Here is a 23,880-nt window from a genome sequence, read left to right on the forward strand (position 1 = left end):
TTTCTTTCTCCACAATATGGGTGTTAAACCCCCTAATTATAAAGGCTTTCATCTTAGAAAGCTTCTTCTTTAGGCCCTTAGCAGATAATTACTGCCACCAATGATTTTATAAAATTTATTTTCTTGGATTTTATAACAGGCAGATATTTATTTATTTTCTAATCTGGAAAGGATCTAGGGATAAATATAAGTTACAATTTATCTGTTTTGTCTTTTTTATTTAAAATGTTGCTATTGTTAACTCATTTTTCTTTGTACTTTGTGTTTAATAAACAGTTGTATTTGGGGTATAGGTGACAAATTCAATTCCTCAGCTAGACAGAGAATAACCATGTAGCATATAAAGTTCTGACAAACAAGGCCATAAAGTTTTTTTTTTATTTTTACAGCTTTATTGGAGTAAAATTGCTTTACAATGGTGTGTTAGTTTCTGTTTTATAACAAAGTGAATCAGTTATACATATACATATGTTCCCATATCTCTTCCCTCTTGCATCTCCCTCCCTCCTACCCTCCCTATCCCACCCCTCTAGGTGGTCACAAAGCACCTAGCTGATCTCTCTGTGCTATGCGGCTGCTTCCCACTAGCTATCTATTTTACTTTTGGTAGTGTATGTATGTCCATGCCACTCTCTCACTTTCTGACAGCTTACCCTTCCCCCTCCCCATATCCTCAAGTCCATTCTCTAGTAGGTCTGTGTCTTTATTCCTGTCGTAGTGTCTCCATTGTCATTTTTTTCTAGGTAGTTTTTGATTTCCTCTTTGATTTCTTCAGTGATCACTTTGTTATTAAGTAGTGTATTGTTTAGCCTCCATGTGTTTGTATTTTTTACAGATCTTTTCCTGTAATTGATATCTAGTCTCATAACGTTGTGGTCAGAAAAGATACTTGATACAATTTCAATTTTCTTAAATTTACCAAGGCTTGATTTGTGACCCAAGATATGATCTATCCTGGAGAATGTTACATGAGCACTTGAGAAAAATGTGTATTATGTTGTTTTTGGATGGAATGTCCTATAAATATCAATTAAGTCCATCTTGTTTAATGTATCATTTAAAACTTGTGTTTCCTTATTTATTTTCATTTTGGATGATGTGTCCATTGGTGAAAGTGGGGTGTTAAAGTCCCCTACTATGAGTGTGTTACTGTCTATTTCCCCTTTTATGGCTGTTAGTATTTGCCTTATGTATTGAGGTGCTCCTATGTTGGGTGCATAAATATTTACAATTGTTATATCTTCTTCCTGGATCGATCCCTTGATCATTATGTAGTGTCCTTCTTTGTCTCTTATAATAGTCTTTATTTTAAAGTCTATTTTGTCTGACATGAGGATTGCTACTCCAGCTTTCTTTTGGTTTCCATTTTCATGGAATATCATTTTCCATCCCCTCACTTTCAGTCTGTATGTGTCTCTAGGTGTGAAGTGGGTGTCTTGTAGACAGCATATATATGAGTCTTGTTTTTGTATCCATTCAGCCAGTGTGTCTTTTCGTGGGAGCATTTAATCCATTTACATTTAAGGTAATCATCGATATGTATGTTCCTATTCCCATTTTCTTAATTGTTTTGGGTTCGTTATTCTAGGTCTTTTCCTTCTCTTGTGTCTCTTGACTAGAGAAGATCCTTTAGCATTTGCTGTGAAGCTGGTTTGGTGCTGCTGAACTCTCTCAGCTTTTGCTTATCTGTAAAGGTTTTAATTTCTCCATCAAATCTGAATGAGATCCTTGCTGGGTAGAGTAATCTTGGTTGTAGGTTTTTCTCCTTCATCACTTTAAATAAGTCCTGCCAGTCCCTTCTGGCTTGCCTAGTTTCTGCTGAAAGATCAGCTGTTAACCTAATGGGGATTCCCTTGTGTGTTATTTGTTGTTTTTCCCTTACTGCTTTTAATATGTTTTTTTTGTATTTAATTTTTGACAGTTTGATTAATATGTGTCTTGGCGTGTTTCTGTTTGGATTTATCCTGTATGGGACTCTCTGTGCTTCCTGGACTTGATTAACTATTTCCTTTCCCATATTAGGGAAGTTTTCAACTATAATCTCTTCAAATATTTTCTCAGTCCCTTTCTTTTTCTCTTCTTCTTCTGGAACCCCTATAATTCGAATGTTGGTGCGTTTAATGTTGTCCCAGAGGTCTCTAAGACTGTCCTCAGTTCTTTTCATTCTTTTTTCCTTATTCTGCTCTGCAGTAGTTATTTCCACTCTTTTATCTTCCAGGTCACTTATCTGTTCTTCTGCCTCAGTTATTCTGCTATTGATCCCTTCTAGAGTATTTTTAATTTCATTTATTGTGTTGTTCATCGTTGCTTGTTTCATCTTTAGTTCTTCTAGGTCCTTGTTAAATTTTTCTTACATTTTCTCTATTCTATTTCCAAGATTTTGGATCATCTTTACTATCATTACTCTGAATTCTTTTTCAGGTAGACTGCCTATTTCCTCTTCATTTGTTAGGTCTGGTGGGTTTTTATCTTGCTCCTTCATCTGCTGTGTGTTTTGCTGTCTTCTCATTTTGCTTATCTTACTGTGTTTGGGGTCTCCTTTTTTGCAGGCTGCAGGTTTGTAGTTCCCGTTGTTTTTGGTGTCTGTCCCCAGTGGCTAAAGTTGGTTCAGTGGGTTGTGTAGGCTTCCTGGTGGAGGGGACTACTGCCTGTGTTCTGGTGGGTGAGGCTGGATCTTGTCTTTCTGGTGTGCAGGTCCACGTCTGGTGGTGTGTTTTGGGGTGTCTGTGGACTTACTATGATTTTAGGCAGCCTCTCTGCTAGTGGGTGGGGTTGTGTTCCTGTCTTGCTAGTTGTTTCGCATAGGGTGTCCAGCACTGTAGCTTGCTGGTTGTTGAGTGAAGCTGGGTGCTGGTGTTGAGATGGAGATCTCTGGGAGATTTTTGCCATTTGATATCATGTGGAGCTGGGAGGCCTCTTGTGGACCAGTGTCCTGAAGTTGGCTCTCCCACCTCAGAGGCACAGAACTGACTGCTGGTTGCAGCACCAAGAGCCTTTCATTCACACGGCTCCGAATAAAAGGGAGAAAAAGTAGAAAGAAAGAAAGAAAGAAAGAGGATAAAAGAAATTAAAATAAAGTAAGGTAAAATACAATAAAGTTATTAAAATAAAAAAAATTATTAAGGAAACAATTTTTTTAAAAAGTAAAACGAACAAACAAAAACAGACGGATAGAACCCTAGGACAAATGGTGAAAGCAAAGCTATACAGACAAAATCTCACACAGAAGCACACACATACACACTCGCAAAAAGAGGAAAAGGAAAAAATAACAAATCTTGCACTCAAAGTCCACCTCCTCAATTTGGGATGATTCGTTGTCTATTCAGGTATTTCACAGATGCAGGGTACATCAAGTTGGTTGTGGAGATTTAATCTGCTGCTCTTGAGGCTGCTGGGAGAGATTTCCCTTTGTCTTCTTTGTTCGCACAGCTCCTGAGTTCAGCTTTGGATTTGGCCCCACCTGTGCGTGTAGGGCGCCGGAGGGCGTCTGTTTTTCTCTCAGACAGGACAGGGTTAAAGGAGCCGCTGATTCGGGGGCTCTGCCTCACTCAGGCCGGGGGGAGGGAGGGGTACGGATGCGGAGCGAGCCTGCGTCGGCAGAGTCCGGCGTGACGTTGCACGAGCCTGAGGCGTGCCGTGCGTTCTCGCGGGGAAGTTGTCCCTGGATCACGGGACCCTGGTAGTGGCGGGCTGCACAGGCTCCCCGGAAGGGAGGTGTGGAGAGTGACCTGTGCTCGCACACAGGCTTCTTGGTGGCGGCAGCAGCAGCCATGGCGTCTCACGCTCGTCTCTGGGGTCCGCGCTGATAGCCGCGACTCGCGCCCGTCTCTGGAGCTCCTTTTGGCAGCACTCTTAATCCCCTCTCCTCACGCACCAGGAAGCAAAGAGGGAAGAAAAAGTCTCTTGCCTCTTCGGCAGGTCCAGTCTTTTTCCCGGTCTTCCTCCCGGCTAGCCGTGGCGCACGGCCCTTCAGGCTGTGTTCACTCCGCCAACCCCAGTCCTCTCCCTGCGCTCCGACCGAAGCCCGAGCCTCAGCTCCCAGCCCCGTCTGTCCCAGCCGGTGAGCAGACAAGCCTCTCGGGCTGGTGAGTGCCGGTCGGCACCGATCCTCTGTGAGGGAATCTCTCCGCTTTGCCCTCCGCACCCCTGTTGCTGCGCTCTCCTCCGTGGCTCCGAAGCTTCCCCCCTCCGCCACCCCCATCTCCGCCAGTGAAGGGGCTTCCTAGTGTGTGGAAACCTTTCCTCCTTCACGGCTCCCTCCCACTGGTGCAGGTCCCGTCCCTATTCTTTTGTCTCTGTTTTTTCTTTTTTCTTTTGCCTTACCCAGGTACGTGGGGAGTTTCTTGCCTTTTGGGAGGTCTGAGGTCTTCTGCCAGCTTTCAGTAGGTGTTCTGTAGGAGTTGTTCCACATGTAGATGTATTTCTGGTGTATCTGTGGGGAGGAAGGTGATATCCGCATCTCACTCTATCGCCATCTTCCCCCTCTCAAGGCCATAAAGTTTTAAAATGATCTTTAAGGATTTTTTTTCCCAGAAGTCGCTTAAGGAAAATGATTTTCATAGTTCTAAATCTTATAGGATCACCAGCCAATAAATGCAGTTTGATACATTCTGCATGTATGTAGGTTACTTCGTTTGCTTGGAAGGTCTCCTGAACAACGGATATTTTCAGGCAAAGGCTAAATGAAATCTTGATGGGAATATTATAGATCGAATTTAAGCATCAAATGAGTGACTTAATTAATGATCTTGAAAGTCACTTCCATCTCTGAGAATCTGTATCTTTAGATATTTTCTAATGAGAATAGTGGAGAATTAACTCAAGGGCCTGGTAGCCTAATTTGACCTATGAATTTAGAAGAGCTGTTCATACAGAAATATTTTTTTCAGATACTGTACTGGAACACCATTATAAAGTTACTGAACAATAACACTATACAAAAACAGTATTGACTTTAATGTGTTCCCACTACTAGCATATTGTGGACAATCTCTTAAAGGCACAAGTAAATTGTTCTGAGGTGGTGGACAAGACAGCCCACTTAAAAGACTCTGAATGACGAGGGCATTCAGTCAGTTGTGGTTCCTGTTAGTGAGAAGAGGTAGTTTGGCAGTTAACCACGGGTGACTGGGAACCAAGCCTCCAATCCTGCTGATTTCTGAGGTGTGCTGTCTTTCATACTGTGCTGTGTCTTTGATGCTCCCTCACAGGCGGACCGTTTTAAAATCTACCTCACGGGGAGGGGCAAGAGTAAGCTGGGAAGAAGTGAGAGAGCGGCATGGACATATATACGCTACCAAATGTTAAAATAGATAGCTAGGGGGAAGCAGCCGCATAGCACAGGGAGATCAGCTCGGTGCTTTGTGACCACCTAGAGAGGTGGGATAGGGAGGGTGGGAGGGAGACACAAGAGGGAAGAAATATGGGGATATATGTATATGCATAGCTGATTCACTTTGTTATAAAGCAGAAACTAACACACCATTGTAAAGCAATTATACTCCAATAAAGATGTTAAAAAACAAATAAATAAAAAATAAAAATAAAAACGGCGGACTGGACAAAGGCTTCATGGTGCGCCACAAGCCCAGGGTCTTCTGGCTGCATTAAATGAGGGCAAGAAGTCAACACAGTTGAAACATATACTCCCAGAGGGTTCTTTGAAAATAAGAAATATGTGCTTTTTTTTTTTTTTTTGTATTTAAGAAAAAATTTATTGGAGTGTAGTTGATTTACAATGTGTGTTAGTTTCAGGTGTACAGCAAAGTAACTCAGTTATATATATATTCATTCTTTTCTGGGTTTTTTTTCTCATAAAGGTTATCACAGAATATTGAGTAGAGTTCCCTGTGCTGTATAGTAGGTCCTTGTTAGTTATCTATCATATGTAGTAGTGCATGTATGTTAATCCCAAACTCCTGATTTATCCCTCTCCCCACGTTTAACCTTTGGTAACCATAAATTTGTTTTCGATTAAAAAAAAATCTACTTCACAATCATTATGTATCTCGTACATCTTTACAAAGTAAACTGTGGTATTTTGCAGAGGAGTCAACTCTCCCTCAAAGGAAAATTTTCATCATTTTATGTCTTAAGTTGCTTCAACTTCAGTGTTACTACTGGGGAATCATTGAGTTTCAGAACAATGCAGTTGATTCAGGATAAAAGATCGCAAACTTTAAAAAAAAATTAATTTATTTTTCCTTTCACCCACAGGTCTACCCACGGATAGCGCCGGCATTTTGGCACTACCTGCGGGTAGAAGTGAGTAGCGGGTACTTGAATTCTCCCACCCTTGCTCCTTGCTTGCTGCTGGCCCTGTCTGATCTGATGTGCCCATTTTATTCAAGATGCAGCTGCCATTCTGTGTAAACGTGCTCTCCACGCCACCACCATTCCTTAGAGTTGGGTCAGAAATCCAAATCACCAAAAATACAAGATCATCATCTTTCTTAATAAGTTTCCAAATCAAGACCATATCATATGCATTATAATTGATGAAAAACGAAGCACTAAATTATGGAAAACCATGCTTGCACCAGTTCTTAATCAGTATTTTTGAGAGAGAATTCCTCAGCTTGACTTTACAGTGTCTCGAGGTAAAGGAAAATAACCCTGCTTCACTCCCCTTCTCTTCTCTTCTGTCTCCAGGACCACGAGCAGCAGTTCTCCTACTCCTCCACGAGGTCCAAGGCCCCCAGTGCCATCATCACAGGTCTCAAGCCAGCCACCAAGTACATTTTTCATATCCGAGTGAGGACTGCAACAGGGTACAGTGGATACAGTCAGAAGTTTGAGTTTGAAACAGGAGATGAAAGTAAGTTTCACACAAAGATATAAAATAAGATGTTAATTTAGTGTGGTTCTAATGTGACCTGATAATTGAAAATCTGATGTCCCAAATTTTGAATAGTCTCATCATGCAGGATTCTGTTCATGTAAATACTCATACAGTCATTTCAGTTAATGCTTTGGTGCTATCGTTAAATATTTTCATGAAATGCCTTGCTCTACCACAGTTGTAATGTGGCCTAAATCTGTCTCTTTATGCAGAATTCATCACTCAGGCCACAACACAGAGAGTCTCACTGGGTGGTGTTAGCCTAATTGTCCGCCAGTCTTGGCATCATAATGGGATACTAATGAATACTTGGAAGAGAGTAAAGCCATGAGCAAATGATTTTAGCAGTTAGTTCAAAATTATGCAGCTTTGGCTTGTTATATTAGATCAATAAAAACAGTGGTCAGGAGACAAACTCCCCTGAAATGCACGTTATAAGTTTAAATATTAGATACATGGGCTTGATTAGAAACTCAAATTAATTTCATAGTGTTAACATATTGAAAACCAAAATGGGAGATGAGGGGAGTGAGGCGTTCCAAAGTCATTTGACATAACATTAAATGGCATGTTCATTCTAAACCCAGTTCTACCACTGAATTATTTTTTCAATTTTAGAAATCCATCACATTGCTATCTTTGTAAGGATGATATAGGTGGCTTTTGCTATGTACTTTGATGGAAAAATATCTAAATACCTAATTATAATAAAATTCTGTTCCCATCACTGTTAAAATACCTGTATTTGCATAAGAATTTAATAGCAACTTTATTGTAAAAATTATTTATGAATAACAATAATAATGTCTACCATTTATTGAGCCTATTCTCATAGGTGCCATAAATGATGTGCAGTATTTTACATGTGTTGTCCCTTTTAAACGTTTCAACATCCAATGAGACCAGTATTATTTTCCTAATTTTACTTATGAGAAATCAGAAGCCTAGGGAAATTGAGCAACTTGTCAGATTCATGCAGCTGGTAAGAAAGCTAAGCTAAAATTTGAAACTAAGGGCTATCTTCTTCCAAGGCCAGTACTCTACCATCCTGCCAAGTCCTTCCATTGGAATTATAAAATGCTAACGGTAAAACCACTGATTAAGCCACAATTCCCCCAGTTTATCACTCCCTGAAAGTGAAGCTATGTGAGTTTCTAACTATATGACAGAAGGAGTGTTTTGTTGTTGTTTTTAGGTTAATGAACAACATTGATCATAAGAACTTTTTCATTACAACTATATCTAACTAAAAAGTGGAAAAGCACTGACATATTTAATTAAGAAGGAATACAGCTTAAGGAGGGAAAGTAAACAAATGAATAAAAAGAATACTTATAACCTGGATGTTTAATATCTGTGATAGTCATTTGTAATCCCACTGAAGACTATTGACTTTTCAAGCTAGAGATGAAATTATTGGGAGTGTAGTTATCACAAAACTCCATAATCAAAAGCAATATTCAAAAAATGTCCCTGCTATGTCCTATTGACTGCTTTCTTCCCTGCCCACATGTCAAGACTTAATCTAGGTGCAAAGCCAAGGACACAATTCAAGGAAAGTTTGGTCCAGGGAAGAGTCACATCATTGTCTTATCCAGGGTGTGTTTATTGTGTCTTATTTCACAGATGAAGAAATTCACCTAACTTTTTAAAAGTATGACATTTTTGAGTATTATATCATCAAGTCAGAAATGTACTCTCAAACTCATAGGTCTAAATCTAGATAATTCATTTATGTTTGTCTGGGACTTTTAGACAAAGCAATCTAGTCTAATAAGAAAATGTAAGTTCTGATCTAAATTTTAAAATTTGTATTTGGTTTTAACTCTAAATTTCAACTTATTGTACTTTCAGTACTAGAATTCTTTCAGATGTTATGTAAAAGATAAGTACTTTGAAACTCCTTAGCAGAAAGGTCCCATACTTACCATGACCCAGTATAGTATTGATTCATTCAATGAAAAATATATAGGACAGTTAACATGTGCCATACTCTGCGTGAGTCTCTGGGGATAAAAAAGTAATAAGACCTGCAACCTCTGCCTTCGCATAATTTATAGTCTAGATTTGTGGGAGGAAAATGAAAGTTTCAATTAAAAAATACAAGGTTGAATGACATGTACTACCAGACAGATATGCAAAGAGTGCTACGAGAGTGTAGAGAAGCTGCCCTAATTCAGCATGAATAGATCATGAAGGTCTGGAGGATGAGACGCAGTGGCTCATTCTTTAAAGAAGGGTGATAAAGGAATAGCAAAAGCACTGAGACCTGAGACAGCATGAAAAATTTAAAGAAGAGCCAACTATTTGGTGTGACTACAGTGAGGAGACATGAAAAATTAAATGGTGGGAGCTAAAAGCAGAGAACTATACAGGGGCCAAGAACAAGACGAAGTTGCTCTTTGGGCCATGTCAAACTTATTGGACTTTATGAAGAGATTGAAGATTCATGGGAGGATTTTAATTAGGGAGTAACATGACCAGTAACATGTGCAAGACTGTCTGTTGAGCAGTTTACACAAATTATCTTTTTCATTCTGCTAAGATTATAACTCTTTTTAGAAACTTAAGTAGCTTTACCAAAATCTGATAACCAATGAGTGGAGGTGCAAGATTAGAACCCTAGAAGCACCTGACAGCAGCAGCAGACAGCAAACACCATATTCTGAATTACTGATTTATAAATGTCATGAAAGTGACTTTTATAACACCGTTGAAGAGACAACAGCGTTTGAGAAGAGTCTGAAAAATATGTTTGTGTAAACCTGGAGTTTGGGTGCATAGAGCGGCTCCCGAGTCAATTTACAGCCTGAGGAAAAATCATTTAAAGGATCATTTTTTATCTGGTTAGTTTTAAATTGCATTTTCAAAGCATGCTGTTTATATCCAGAAGAGAATTTCAATGAATAATGTCATAGTAGGATATGTGTAGGTTTACTATAAATTCAGGAATATAATGATATGAATCCAAACTGACAGCATCAGTCTTTTTCTCTACATACCCTCCTAGCGCATCTTTAATTTTTTATAGCTTTTGTTTTTCAAGTACTGTCTGAACTATTGTAATGTCAACTTTCTTATTAAAGTCTCTCTTCTGTATTATTTAATTAACTGACTTTATAATGCATAGAGATGGGGTGTGAAGTGGGGAGGTGAAATTAGGTACTCTCTCATTTGATGGTCTGGTTCAAATTTTTTAAAACAAGCAAAACAAAGTAGTTTACAATGTCATTCCCTTTAACCGTACCTATTTTACTTTGTTCAACTTTTAGTTTGCTAACAACCAATGAGATAATAATATAAAATATGAAACAATTCTTTTTCAAAATTATAATGTTCTTAACTGATTACTTGTACTCTACAAACATAGTGGCTTCATTTATTTTTTAACATCTTTACTAGAGTATAATTGCTTTACAATGTTGTGTTAGTTGCTGCTGTATAACAAAGTGAATCAGCTATATATATGCACATACCCCCATATCCCCTCCCTCTTGCGCAGCTCTCCCACCCTCCCTAGCCCACCCCTCTAGGTCATCACAAAGCACCGAGCTGATCTCCCTGTGCTATGCAGCTCCTTCCCACTAGCTATCTATTTTACATTTGGTAGTGTATATATGTCAGTGCTACTCTCTCGTCCCAGCTTACCCTCCTCCCTCCCCGGTCCTCAAGTCCATTCTCTAGTAGGTCTGCGTCTTTATGTCTTTATTCCTGTCCTGCCCCTAGGTTCATCAGAACCATTTATTTTTAGATTCCATATATATGTGTTAGCACACAGTATTTGTTTTTCTCTTTCTGACTTACTTCACTCTGTAAGATGAAGTAAGATGGGCACTAGGTCCATCCACCTCACTACAAATAACTCAATTTTGTTTCTTTTTATGGTTGAGTAATATTCCATTGTAAATATGTGCCACATCTTCTTTATCCATTCATCTGTCGATGGACATTCAGGTTGGTTCCATGTCCTGGCTATTGTGAATATAGCTGCAATGAACATTGTAGTACATGATTCTTTTTGAATTATGGTTTTCTCAGGGTATATGCCCAGTAGTGGGATTGCTGGGTCATATGGTAGTGCTATTTTTAGTTTTTTAAGGAACCTCCATACTGTTCTCCATAGTGGCTGTATCAGTTTAATTCCAACCAACAGTGCAAGAGGGTTCTCTTTTCCACACCCTCTCCAGCATTTATTGTTTCTAGATTTTTTGATGATGGCCATTCTGACTGGTGTGAGGTGATACCTCACTGTGGTTTTGATTTGCATTTCTCTAATGATTAGTGATGTTGAGCATCCTTTCATGTGTTTGTGGGCAATCTGTATGTCTTCTTTGGAGAACTGTCTAGTTCTTCCACCCATTTTTGGATTGGGTTGTTTGGTTTTTTTTGATATTGAGCTGCATGCGCTGCTTGTATATTTTGGAGATTAATCCTTTGTCCATTGCTTCATTTGCAAATATTTTCTCCGGTTCTGAGGAGCTATCACCGTGACTCCTCTTGCTCTGTTTTTAGACCAGAGGTTGGATTTTTTTCCAGAGTCAGAATGTGCTAGTGGAAACCGGCCAGCAAGTTTAAAGAGTACTAACTATGACTGTTAGCACTATAAAAAGAGCCTACTTGAACTATAGCTATTGGGATCCTCTTTTCCTAAGTCTATAGAACAACCTCATTCCCTATGTTATATAGGAAGAGAGAGAGAGAACAAGGGAGAGAGAATTGACTGATAGATCTATAGATAAGTAGGTAGAAAGTCACTCATATATAGTCACAAAACACTTTCTTTTTGTGTTTCAATACGGACGTTTCATATGTCTGCTAATCTCTCTTTCTTAGGACTAATAGTGTATAGCTAAATATTATGTTCACTAACAGCATTTATTGAACTGCTGTTGTGTACAGGTCTTTTGATTAGGTACTGTAATCGATCCCCCCATCTTTTTGGAATAGAGTTAACAAAATTACAATAAACTACAGAATCAGTAGTAAGAAAGTAAGAACACATAAATATTCCATGTGGATCTTCTCGAAAGATAGGTGAACAATAGATAGGTGTTAGTCAGAAGCTCTCAAGTATAAGAATTTTCTCAAAATTAATATAAAATCCATATTATGCCCCAAAGTATCAAACACACCCACACGCACGCACACACACTGGCGTGCGTGCACACATACACACTGTCAAATACAGGCCTTTTTGGCTTATATGAATGAAACAACAGAAAATTTTATCTGCCTCATATTTGTTTTTATTTCTGAGCTTATTTTCTGGAGAAAATGTGCTTCTTTTCAATGAAGAAAAAGATGAGAATTAAAATTGAAAAGTTATCTATATAACCAATAATGTTATCCATATCCTTACAAATTGCTTGAAAAACCATATTTGATTCAATTTTAACAATCATCTGTTAAAATTACACGTACATTGTTAAAGAGAAATAATTTAATGATAAGGCAGTCAAACATTTGTTTTCATTTAAAACACAACCAAGATTTATCTAAATTCAAATGTAATTTACAGAAACAAAAAATACTTTCATGGGTTCATTTTTTAAACCAAAATAAAATATATCCTGCTAGATTGCAGTCAACTTAAACATTTTACTTATATACTGTAAAACAGTTTGTGAAGCTATCAAAAGGTAGGAGAATCCATAGCTTAAAGCCAATTTTTGAAAGAAAACTGGAATTTTACACGTAATTTATCTCTTCCATTGCCTTAATGGTTATCCAAATGGTCCAGGAGAGTTAATACACAGCCAACATATAAGCAATGCATTCCTTTTCCCTGAAAAGATTAATTACACCTTAAATTTTAATAATATGTAAATTTAGGATTTTACCTGTAAGCTACACGAAGCACTTCTGTAGCACCAAAGCCACATCTGTCAGCATTTTACCCAAAGTAGTAATGATGGACTAGATTTATATCACTTAAATAACCACATAAAAGTCATTATGATCAACATTAACTAACCAAAGTATAAATTACTGAATCATGGCAAGTGTTTCAAATTAGAATCTTATGCCACATCTTACACATTTATACAAAAAGTGTTATGTTGATACAAATGAATAAATTTAATCGCTTAGTTATTTCAAAAACACCCATAAAATTTAGCTGTTTTTAGTATGGTTTCATATTTAAGCAATTTGATTAGTTTTAACAATTTATGTATGGAAATGATCCTGAAAATTAAGGTGCAAGATCGTGTCTCTAATTTCTTCTTCCTTAGTCTATTTTTCATGCCCTCATTTGACTAATTTTTCTATACTCAACTTTCTACACTTAAAAGCTCCAAATCGTTGGGTATTTTCTACTGAATAAAATGTGAGTTTCTCAACAAATATTCAAGTCTTCCTCCAATCTAATCCAAATTGACATCGTTTCTGTTCTATTTCCCTCTAGTTAACGTATACCCTGGGAAAATGTATAAATGCTCATGCACGAAATTTTCTGAATCTTCGTCTTATCTAAGTTGTGTCTGTGACTTCCAACTGGCATATTCAGAAACCTATCACATTACAAATGGTCAGTCCAGCTCACATGCTACACCTTCTGAAGTGTTTTTGATCAATCCAGTGAGAAGTAATCACTCTTTCCTCAGACTTTCTGTAATATTTTATTGTGTGAGGGCTTACTTCTTTACTAAGTTGCTAGCACTTTGAGGTCAAAAACTGTCACCTGTGTATCTTTGTGTCTCATAAAATGTCTTATACATAGTTTCCAATACACATTTAATTAAATAAATGAAGAATGTGTAATTTCAAAATATGGAAGAATAGCATATTGCCTACCTGTCGAAAAAGAAAGAATCAAATATTTTTTTTTTGCCACAGGTAAGCAATATTGCTTGCTATATTTTGGGTAACAAGCTGTAACTGATTTGAGTCATGTAGAAACATGATATATGCAATTTTAATTACAAATTAATTGTTAATTCTAAAATTTGGGGGTATTTGAGGTAGAATAAAATAACTTTTTTGTTGTTAAATAGATATCCCTCCTTACACACCTTTAAAAAAAAAATCTCTATTATGTTTGATCCAGTCTATTGGTTGAAACCCAATCTGTACTGCTTTAATTACCAAGGATGAAATTAGCTACATCATTATTAACAGCAGCCAGAAACCTGGGGATGATTATTAATGGTGAAGCATGAAGCAGAAAGAGGGCCAGCTGACCCTGGTGGAGTAATAAAAAAGTTAATTAATCAAGAAGGAGGCAGATTTCATATTTATGAGTCTACCCAGAGGAGGATGAATTCCAGTATATCAGACTTTAATTTGAAATAATCTTCAATCAATAGCACACTTTCAATGTTGGCAGCCATAGCTGTCTAAACAGAAACATCAGTAGGAAAGAAAAATTTTCTAGCAGTTAGGTTGTCTGAATATAAATTGGCCTACCTTATGACACAATGAAGACCTCTTGTAAGACTTTTTGCTGAAGCTAGCTGGATGCTTATTCAGCATGTCATAAAGGAAATCCCTGCTTTGGTTAGGAGGTTGTGATAGAAATTTAATGTAACTTCTAACATTGATATTTTATAAAAACAGATAATATTTAGTGAGTTCTAATTATGCTTCAAACACTATTTAATTCTTTATGGCTACTAATATACTTACAACCTTTGAAGGGGGTGCTATTATCATGCCTATTTTATGGATTAGAAAACAAACACAAAGATGTTTAGTGACTTACCAGGTCCTCACAGCTATTAAGTGTTAAAATAGGGGTATTGTGGCATTAGACTCTTTTCATGCTTGGAACCAGGACTGAGTTCCCTTTCTACTCATTCAGTGTTTTCACTTTGATTATTCAGGTTGGTCATTACGTCTAATTTTCTACATGATTATTTCTTATTCTTACCTCCAATACTCCACTCTTCCTTAACTAATTATATTCTTCCTTAGAATAAAATGTGTTTGATTTTCAGAAAACTGTAATTATTTACAAACCACCATGCATCAAGTTCAGAGGGTTATCTGTGTTTTAATGTAGATTTATGGATTAATGCACACATGGTACACCTAGTATGCCATTCTAAAGGGGCAAAATAATGCAGTTAGTCTGATTACCTTAAATGAGCTGGGACTTGATGAAAAGTAACTATTTGCATAGAAAATGGAAGTCTCCTTTTAAGAAGCCTGCATTGACAAAAATATTTTGCTTCAGTTTTGCACGGATCCAAAAAAGATTTTAAATGATGGGAACCGGGCTTATGCACCATAGGACAGATTGAAGGCCTTAATATGAAAAATATTGAAGATTATAACTTTGCCAAATGGGCTGGAAAGAAAATCATTCACTATTAACAGGTACTTAGAAGTTGTAAAATGTGTATATCAATGTGCAGTGTTACAATTTGGATCATATTAAAAAGGGAACTAACAAACAGCAATGGATCTATTTCTTAAAACAGAATATAGTTTTATTTTAAGCCAATAACCTGCAGCAACATACAGAAAAATATGATTTCTTTGGGATATAAGCCATCATCCCTTGACTAGAATTTTTTTTTTGAGATCGGGAGCCATTTCTTATTCATTTTTTACTTCATGTATTGTTTTGCATGTGTCTGACAAATAGAAAAAATAAACAAAGATAAATAATATATGTTCTCTGTCTTCAAGAAGCTCACCACTAACCTCACTAGAGGCTCTTGTAACAGAGTTCCTTATTTATGTCATTCCCAAAGTCTAATTTTAATTTGACTTGATTTGAGATGAGATGGATTGTTTCTATCAGCCATCATATAAATCGCCTGAATTTTTCTGTCAAGCTATTTGACTTTTCAACCTTGAATTCTTTAACAGAGCAAAAAATGTTCTTAAGACATTTTAAATTGCTCCAAATTTAGTGAAAAATATATTCTCTATGTAATACTTGAAGATTTAGAGCCATTCTTTAGATTACACAAATCAGCTGTATTGACTTCTATTGTAAAGTGGTTTTTTAGTGTCATATTTTCGTTGTTAGAAAAGCATAAAGGGCAAAGCAAAGATAAAACTAATCTCTTAATATAACCATATGGAACCTATCTGGAACTGCTCGTATGTTTCTTAATTATGGTTGACCTCTCACCCTCATCTGTTGCATGATCATTTACTATTCTCAGGACAGGGTTGGGAGTATTGTGATGTTCAGTCATTGCTTCTAGAACGCGTTAGGGTAGTTCCAGCTAGCTGTAGGGTGATGCCCAGTGGCAATACATAGATGTGGTTCATACAGGCAAAGGGTAGAAACACATGATGCTGGGATGAAAGTGTCCTTTAGAAGCCATGGACTGCAAGGATGACACAGCACAGGGCCTTGGTTCCTTTCATAGCTTTATTTCCTATTTCCTGACTGAATTCTATCCACCTGGTAGTCCATCGTTTCCAGAGCTGAAAAAATTTGAGAGTTGAATGAAAGAGTTGTCAAAATGTCCAAGTCAGGTGAAAAGTACTTTATGGAAAGTACATAAATACTAAATACTATCTGCCGATGTCAAAACATAAAGATATAACATAGTTTGAATTGTACTTACCATGGTACCAGTATACAGTAAAAATAATTTTAAATTATCTAACGTAACATCTTTTAAATGTGTATTAACCCAATGCAAGACATCTATCTGCTTTTGCCTTTATCTCACTGTGAAGTCCCAATACTGAATGGACAGATGTTTATTAAACAAACCCAGCCAGCTCTACCAAGGCCTGTGTGAAGAATCAAGAAGCAGCTTAAGTATTTGCGTTACATTTTACTTTTTCAAGGGAAACAGTAGTTCAGTGAATTTAAATTGAGTAATAAGAATTCTTGGCAAAATAATAGTAGGAATCTTTTAAAAGATTTAGCTGTGTGTGCACAGACCTGAGCAAGACACGCGTGAGCGCATTACTGACTATGCAACAGGCAGAGAAGCGGAGTGCAGCAACCTTGCTGCCAGTTATAAAACAGCTGATTTACAACAAACTGAATCCATATTCTCTTAAGCTTTTGGAAAACTGAGAATCCTTTAAAAAATGCTCTTGCACTGTAGGTATTCTTTTAATTAAATAGTTCTATATGCTGTATACAAAACAGAAGAGCAGACTAAATGATTTTTTTCAACAATCAGTTTCAGCATTTCTGTAAACAATAAACATTGCAATATGACTTAATGAAGTTAGCATACATATGTATATTTATATATACATATATATGTGTATACCTATACATTATACATATACTTATATTCGTATATTATATATGAATATATAATATACATATATTATGCATTTTTACACACTTCCTATTCTCATTCTGAGATGAAGGAATGAAATTGGCAATGTTTTCAATAGTGTTGCATAATCTGTTATCCTTGGAAGTAAAAGGGCTTATTTCTAAATCTGATACAAAGTTTGTTCCAAATTTGATGTGATGAGAAAGAAAGTGAAGGGCACTTGAAAGGAAGCAGCAAAAGCTAAAGAAGGCAGAAGAATGTTCAGTTGTTCGATTTATTTCCTCACTCCACTCCATCAAAAAATATTAATGAGGGCCAGATATAAAGGCAGGCACTGGGGATTCAAAGATGAAAAGAATAAACTTGTTCTTGACTTTCACAAAAGTTAGTTGAGAAGTTCAGATAATTACACAAGATTACAATACAGGGTTACATGCGATGCTTCGAGGGGCACAAGGAGAAAAATCCAAACAAACGTGTCAAGGAAAGCTTCCAAAAATAAATGATGTATTGAAGGAGACTTTAAAGTTAAATAAAACTTAACTGTGAAAATGATGGGGATGGAGGGTGAGATAAGAGGGTTGGGGAGTCTCTCGTGTGTGCAGGTAGAGATGAAAGAGTATGGAACTTTCTAATAACTGAAAATTTCAGTATGCCTAGGACTGTGGTTCTCAAAATGTGAACCCTGCACCAGAAGCATCCAGCAACACCTGGGAACCTGTTAGAAATGCAAATTTTCAGACCCCACCTCAGACTTACTGAATTAGAAACTCTGGGGTGTAGGGGTGGGACCCAGCATTCTGTTTTAACAAGCACTCCAAGTAATTCTGATGCATAGTCTAATTAGAGAGCCAGCTTTCATCAGAGGGTACAAGGATAGGGGTAAGGAATGATGGGGGTGATGATCTTGGTACAGGAAATATAGGCTAAGGGGCTGGATTCATAGGCAGGGGCCATACCATGCCATCCCTTACCTTGCTACTGAAGCTGAAACCTTCCTGAGTTTTTATTTTTCTTCCAGTTATTTGTAGTTTTGGAGACAGGCAAGGCAGTCAGAACAAGCTTTCCATAATGGACTTTCCTGGAACCATTGCTAACACATCTCATTATTTCCTCACCTTCATTTTATCCACACTAAAAATAAATCCTTCCAAATATCTTTTTCATTGTCATGCCTATAGCTGTCATAACTTCCAAATTCCCCAGAGACTATTTTAGCCTTAAGAATTCACCTACAGAAGGCGCTGGAACCCTGGGAATTATCAATTTAAATTCTAACACATGCTTGCTCTCTGCCAACGTGTAAGCCTGCATATTTCTCCTTGACAGTTCATATTTGGTCTCTGGACTTTCAAGACACAGTGAATTATGACCTGCTCACCAGAGCCTCCTGAGAAAACTGGAGCTGAGCCACCCCATGCCCAACCTTCTGCGAAAATTGGTCAGTCCTGGTTATTGAAAAAATCGTGGAAATTAAGTTATCTGGGAAACTTCATGAATCTAGATATCATAGAGGTAAAGGTGATATGTTAGCAAAGCAAAGTTAGACGCCAAGACTAATGTGCCACACAAATGTGTCACTGACTCATCCCAGGCTAGGTTACTTGGTTGTTTGTTCTAATTGGTAAAGGAAAATGATACATTCAGGTAGGCAACATAGGACTTGGTATCTTGGCTTATGAGGATTTCTCCACTCCAGACCAGTCTGGATCAGCATCCAAGCTCTGCTACTCCATAGGTATTAGTACCTAAGGAGGGCAATTTAGTCTGTTTAAGCTTTAGTTTTCTCATCAGGAAACTAGAAATGTATTCATTTGTTTGTACACTGATTCATTCAACAAATATCTGTGAGAACCCATTCTGTATTCTTTACTAAGTACTGTTCTACGTGCTAGGGATACAACAGAAACAATCCGAGATCCCTGCTGTTCCACAGCTTACATTCTAGAGAGGAGAGAGACAATAAACAGGCAATAAGTAAGATATTTAGAATGTCAGGTGATGCAGAGCTAAGGTGTGTTGCCTCAATCTCCCCTTCAGGACCCAGGCATTTATTCCTTCAGTTCATGGGAGCGCTGCTTGCTGAAGACTCACAGCTGAATTCCTTTCCCAACATTGCCTCTGTCCAAAAGAGGCTGAATGCCCCAGAGACATCTCCTCTCCCCAGGGGCAGTCAGAATTCAAGACTGGTCAATGAGATACACAAAGATTAGTCCCATCACTTCAATTCAGGACAACTGTGAAGGGCCAAGTCAGCTCCAGAACTCCCTGAGGTCGGCTGAGGTCTTTGTAGCCACCACATCGCAGTTCAGCTGCTCCATTTTCCCATTTCTGCTTCCCTCACTGCCCCATGTGTCGGTACTGAGGTCACTCTTGAGTAAACCTATAGCATGCAGAGCCCCACTGCAGAGTCTGCATCCCAGGAAACTCCATCTAAGACAGATGATGAGAAGTGCTCTGAAGGAAAGTAAAGCTGAGGGGAGGTTAGGGAGTGTCTCCCTCCTCCTGTGGTCGTGAAATGTTAGCTCTCACTATAATTCTAATTTGGGGGACTTCCCTGGTGGCTCAGTAGTTAAGAATCCGCCTGCCAGTGCAGGGGACATGGGTTTGATCCCTGGTCCAGGAAGATCCCACATGCTGCAGAGCAAATAAACCCCGTGCGCCACAACTGCTGAGCCCGTGAGCCACCACTACTGAAGCCCGCGCGCCTAGAGCCCGCGCCCTGCAACAAGAGAAGCCACCGCAATGAGAAGCCCGCGCACCGCAACAAAGAGTAGCCCCGGCTCGCTGCAACTAGAGAGAGCCTGTGCGCAACAACGAAGACCCAACGCAGCCAGAAATAAATAAAATTTATAATCCTTCATAGAGAAGGGCCTTGCCCTTGGTCTTGAAGAAGAGGAAAGATATAAAGAACAAGCATAAAGGAAAGCATAAAGATCAAGGAAATTTTTTATGATAGCAACTGATTCGAGCAATTCAATTTGGCAGATATTTCACAAATAGACAACTAAAGAAGCAGTAAAGAAGAATTTTGGTTAAACGCTTAAGCTTTTCCCCACACTCACTGCTGAGGGCCCAGGTTCAATCCCTGGTCAGGGAACTAAAGTTCCACAAGCCATGGGGCACGGCCAAAAACTTTTTAAAAATTTTTTTAATTAATCAATTTTTTAAAAAAGAGCTCAAACTTTGTATTGAACCCTGGACTTAGATCTTTATCACTTTCTAGATATCAGACTTGAGCAAGTCAGTAAACCTCCCTGTGCCTCAGTTTCTACATCTGGAAAATGGAGAGAATACCACCTACTTTCTAGTGTTGTTCTGAGTATGCAGTGACTCAGTACTTAGCAGACTATCCAGCACTCATGTGGTTAGAGCTCAGTAAGTATTGGTTATTAATACTGATTTTATTGGTATTAATTTTCAACTCTAACATTCTATTCTAGCAAATTCAAAACTGTATTTAAAAAACAAAACAAGGACTTCCCTGGTGGTCCAGTGGTTATGACTCCACACTTCCACTGCAGGGGGAGCATGGATTCGATCACTGGTCAGGGAAGTTCCACGTGCCACACAGTGCAGCCAAAAAAAAAATAATAATAATTCATTCAAAAAACAAAACAAAACATTATTCTTTATTATCTTCTTGCATGTAGACATTTTACAATGGCACTCAAGTCATTCTCTGATTTCTCCCTCTGACATTTATTTTTCATGCCCATTAGCTAACCCTTGAGACTAGTTGGCTAGTCTTAGTGTTAGCTTTTGTTTAACTTTTATAGGTGACATATAAGCATGAGTGAGATTCCCCGAGATGAGCTGGCCTTCCAGGGGTTATGCACTGAACTGGATTCAGCCAAGGAAGCTCCACACTTGAACTTGTGAGATACCAGATCTTAGCCAGCATAGGAGGCAAGTCAGGAAGCCTCCATCAATTCCATTCCAACAACATTATCTTGTGGACCCAGAACCACTGTCTCTCCTGTTCCAATGGTAATCAAATTATTTATGGGTTGGGCCATGTTTCTTTTAAATATTTAAATTACAAAAAGTCTTAATGCCAACAGACAGTATAGCATAATGGTTAGGAGGTCAAACTCTAGAACTAGACTATCTGTATTTAAATCTAGTTCTGCCACTTCTATCTGCATGACCATGGACAGGTTACTTAACCTCTCTGTGCCTTAGTTTCTCCAATTATAAAGTGAAGCTAATAATACTACTGTCTCATATGATTGTTTTGAAGATTAAATAGATTGATACATGTGAAGTGTTTAGAACTGTGGATTACATACATAAGCACTTTAAAAGTGTTAGTTATTAAAATAATTACTACCCTTCCTCTGAGGGGGACTCCTTCACTGAGTCCAATATGAATTTTTGAATGAGCCTGTGCTGTGAATCAGCTGCCAGTCATCTCCAAAAAAAAAAGAAAGAAAAAAATTAAGAAGGAATAAAAAGAATGTAATTCTGGCAAGAAACCTCCCTTAGGTTACCCTCTGTGGAGTCCTCTTCAGTTTTCAAGTAGAAATGACATGATTTATGTACCCATGGCCACCTACCCCAGTATAAATTTTTAAAATTAAATAAATAACAACTGATTTCCTTGCAAAAGAATAAGCAACCTACAGAAAATCACATTTATCTATATATAGAAAACTATATTTTGACTCAGAATAGGTATTAGTTATGCTATTACTTCTATAAGTACTAAGCATAGAATATCCTATTTGAGGAAAGATTTTACTTTTTCAAATTATGAAATAGATGCAGGTTTGAGAATTGTTGAACTTTTATAAAATCACATTTTTACTTGCATAATGACTAGAAAGAGGGATACTCCATTCTTTTCCAAATAAACCTGTGTTGCCTGGCAGACAGAGCACCAAGTGGAAACATACCAAGGAGCCTTAGGGTTATCTAATTGCCCTTAGCACATTCTTTCTTCTGTCATGTTCTGTACTGCAACTCAAAATGCCTTTTGAATCCTTCTAAATTGTTGACAGCTAATTTCTGTCCATTAGAGACCCACTTCTCACTGTTGTATTTATCCGTCTTAAGAGCTGCATCTTTTTATAGCTAGCTAGCTGTATTTTTGTCATTTTCCCTCTCTCTTCTTGCTTAACTGTCCACTGTGCTGATAGATTTCAAATTGTATTAAACATATACATGCAGTTAAGATACCCAATTAACACTCATGGTGATTTTCTTTTAAGTTATGTACCTTTACAATTGCTATTTGCTTGAATTCAGCAATAGTTTTATGGATTATAAAAATATATCATTCATGATTAGACTCTACCCTACCCTTGAGATTATTAATAGAAGCAGGCAATATAAATTTAACAAGTTTTTATTTAAAAAACAAACTTCACGTGAAACTGTCTCTGTCACCATTTTCTCCAGTGTTCTTACTTCTTAAGATAAATACTTTAGTACTTACAGAAAATGAAGGCCACAAGTGAGTAAATAAGAAGTTGATACGGTAATACTATCTTTGCATTGATCTGTGACATCCAGAGACCTCTAAGTCCTTAGAACTTGCATACATAAGGAGAGAAGGGGCATCTTACTGAGTCCATGACTGGGAAGATATTTGAGGGAGTCTCATACGCAACTTTAGCTTCAGACTTCCAGTAGCTTATACTGTGGAAATTGGGGGATTAGGACAGGTGAAGAATGCCAAAACTCAGTAAGGAAAATAAAAGCAATGAGAAGAATACTTTCTGTCAATCTTCAGAAGAGAAGCGGTGTAGAAAAACTTACTTGGGCTTCCCTGGTGGTGCAGTGGTTAAGAATCCTCCTGCCAACGCCGGGGACATGGGTTCGAGCCCTGGTCCGGGAAGATCCCACATGCCACAGAGCAGCTAAGCCTGTGTGCCGCAACTACTGAAGCCTGCGCGTCTGAAGTCCGTGCTCTGCCATAAGAGAAGCCACCGCAATGAGAAACCCACGCACCACAACGAAGAGTAGCCCCCACTCGCCGCAACTAGAGAAAGCCTGAGCGCAGCAATGAAGACCCAATGCAGCCAAAAATAAATGCATGAATAATAAATAAATAAATAAATAAATAAAAGAACTAAAAACATTTTTTGAAAAGACTTACATTTAAAAAGAAAAAGAAAAACTCACTTGAGTGTTTATATGTGCACCTCCATTGCCAGGGGGGAAAAAGTACTTAACACATGAATCAGTCAATCTAGTAAGTATATGGAATTTAGAAATTCTTCTCATGTGTTTTAAAGGAGATAGAAGTGACCTTTGTTACACCTTTTGTTAATCATCTAGAATTACTCAATCAAGAATATTGTTTAACAGAACACACCCAAACATATATATAACTAATCTAAATCATTAGTATCAATTATTAGAGTTAAGAGAGAATTATAGCTTTAGTCACATTTCATGTTTTAGGGAGAAAACTGAATGCTTGCTGAATGCTTTTTCCACATATATGCTAACGTATCTAAATTGCCCTTCATTTTTATGGGGATGCTTTCTCGGAAAGCTTGATTAACTAAACAGAGGATTGTTGATTCTTTTACTTGCAATTCTCTTCTCCCTAAAAACATTCCAGGCAGTTTAAGACACATGTACAAAATGTTTCATAACTTAGAACTAGAAGTAGAAAATTAGATCCATTAAAAACAAGAAGGAACAAAGTCTTGTCTTGATAATTATTACTAGAGATGTATGTGTGCACCATCTCTGCCTCTGAGATTTCTGGCAGCAGCCAGAGAATAGAGAGGTGATCACACTTTTATAATATGAAGCACAATTGCTATAGGAAATATGTATGGAGGGCATTGAGGATAATGGCCTCAAGCAGAG

The 23,880-nt window shown here is 37.8% G+C and overlaps 1 protein-coding gene across 2 annotated transcripts in view; it reads left to right on the forward strand.

Annotated features, from left to right (window-relative positions):
* EPHA6 (EPH receptor A6) overlaps positions 1-23,880 on the forward strand; it is an 856,224-nt gene that overhangs the window by 560,576 nt on the left and 271,768 nt on the right. Inside the window, exons 7-8 of one of the 2 annotated variants that reach the window (XM_060098637.1) lie at positions 6,220-6,267; positions 6,655-6,820. In XM_060098637.1, coding sequence (XP_059954620.1) covers positions 6,220-6,267; positions 6,655-6,820 — 214 coding nt within the window. The remainder of the gene's footprint in view (positions 1-6,219; positions 6,268-6,654; positions 6,821-23,880) is intronic. The other variant, XM_060098638.1, reaches the window with a different exon arrangement.

Source organism: Mesoplodon densirostris, chromosome 5, assembly GCF_025265405.1.
Source record: "Mesoplodon densirostris isolate mMesDen1 chromosome 5, mMesDen1 primary haplotype, whole genome shotgun sequence".
NCBI classification, from domain to species: domain Eukaryota; kingdom Metazoa; phylum Chordata; class Mammalia; order Artiodactyla; family Ziphiidae; genus Mesoplodon; species Mesoplodon densirostris.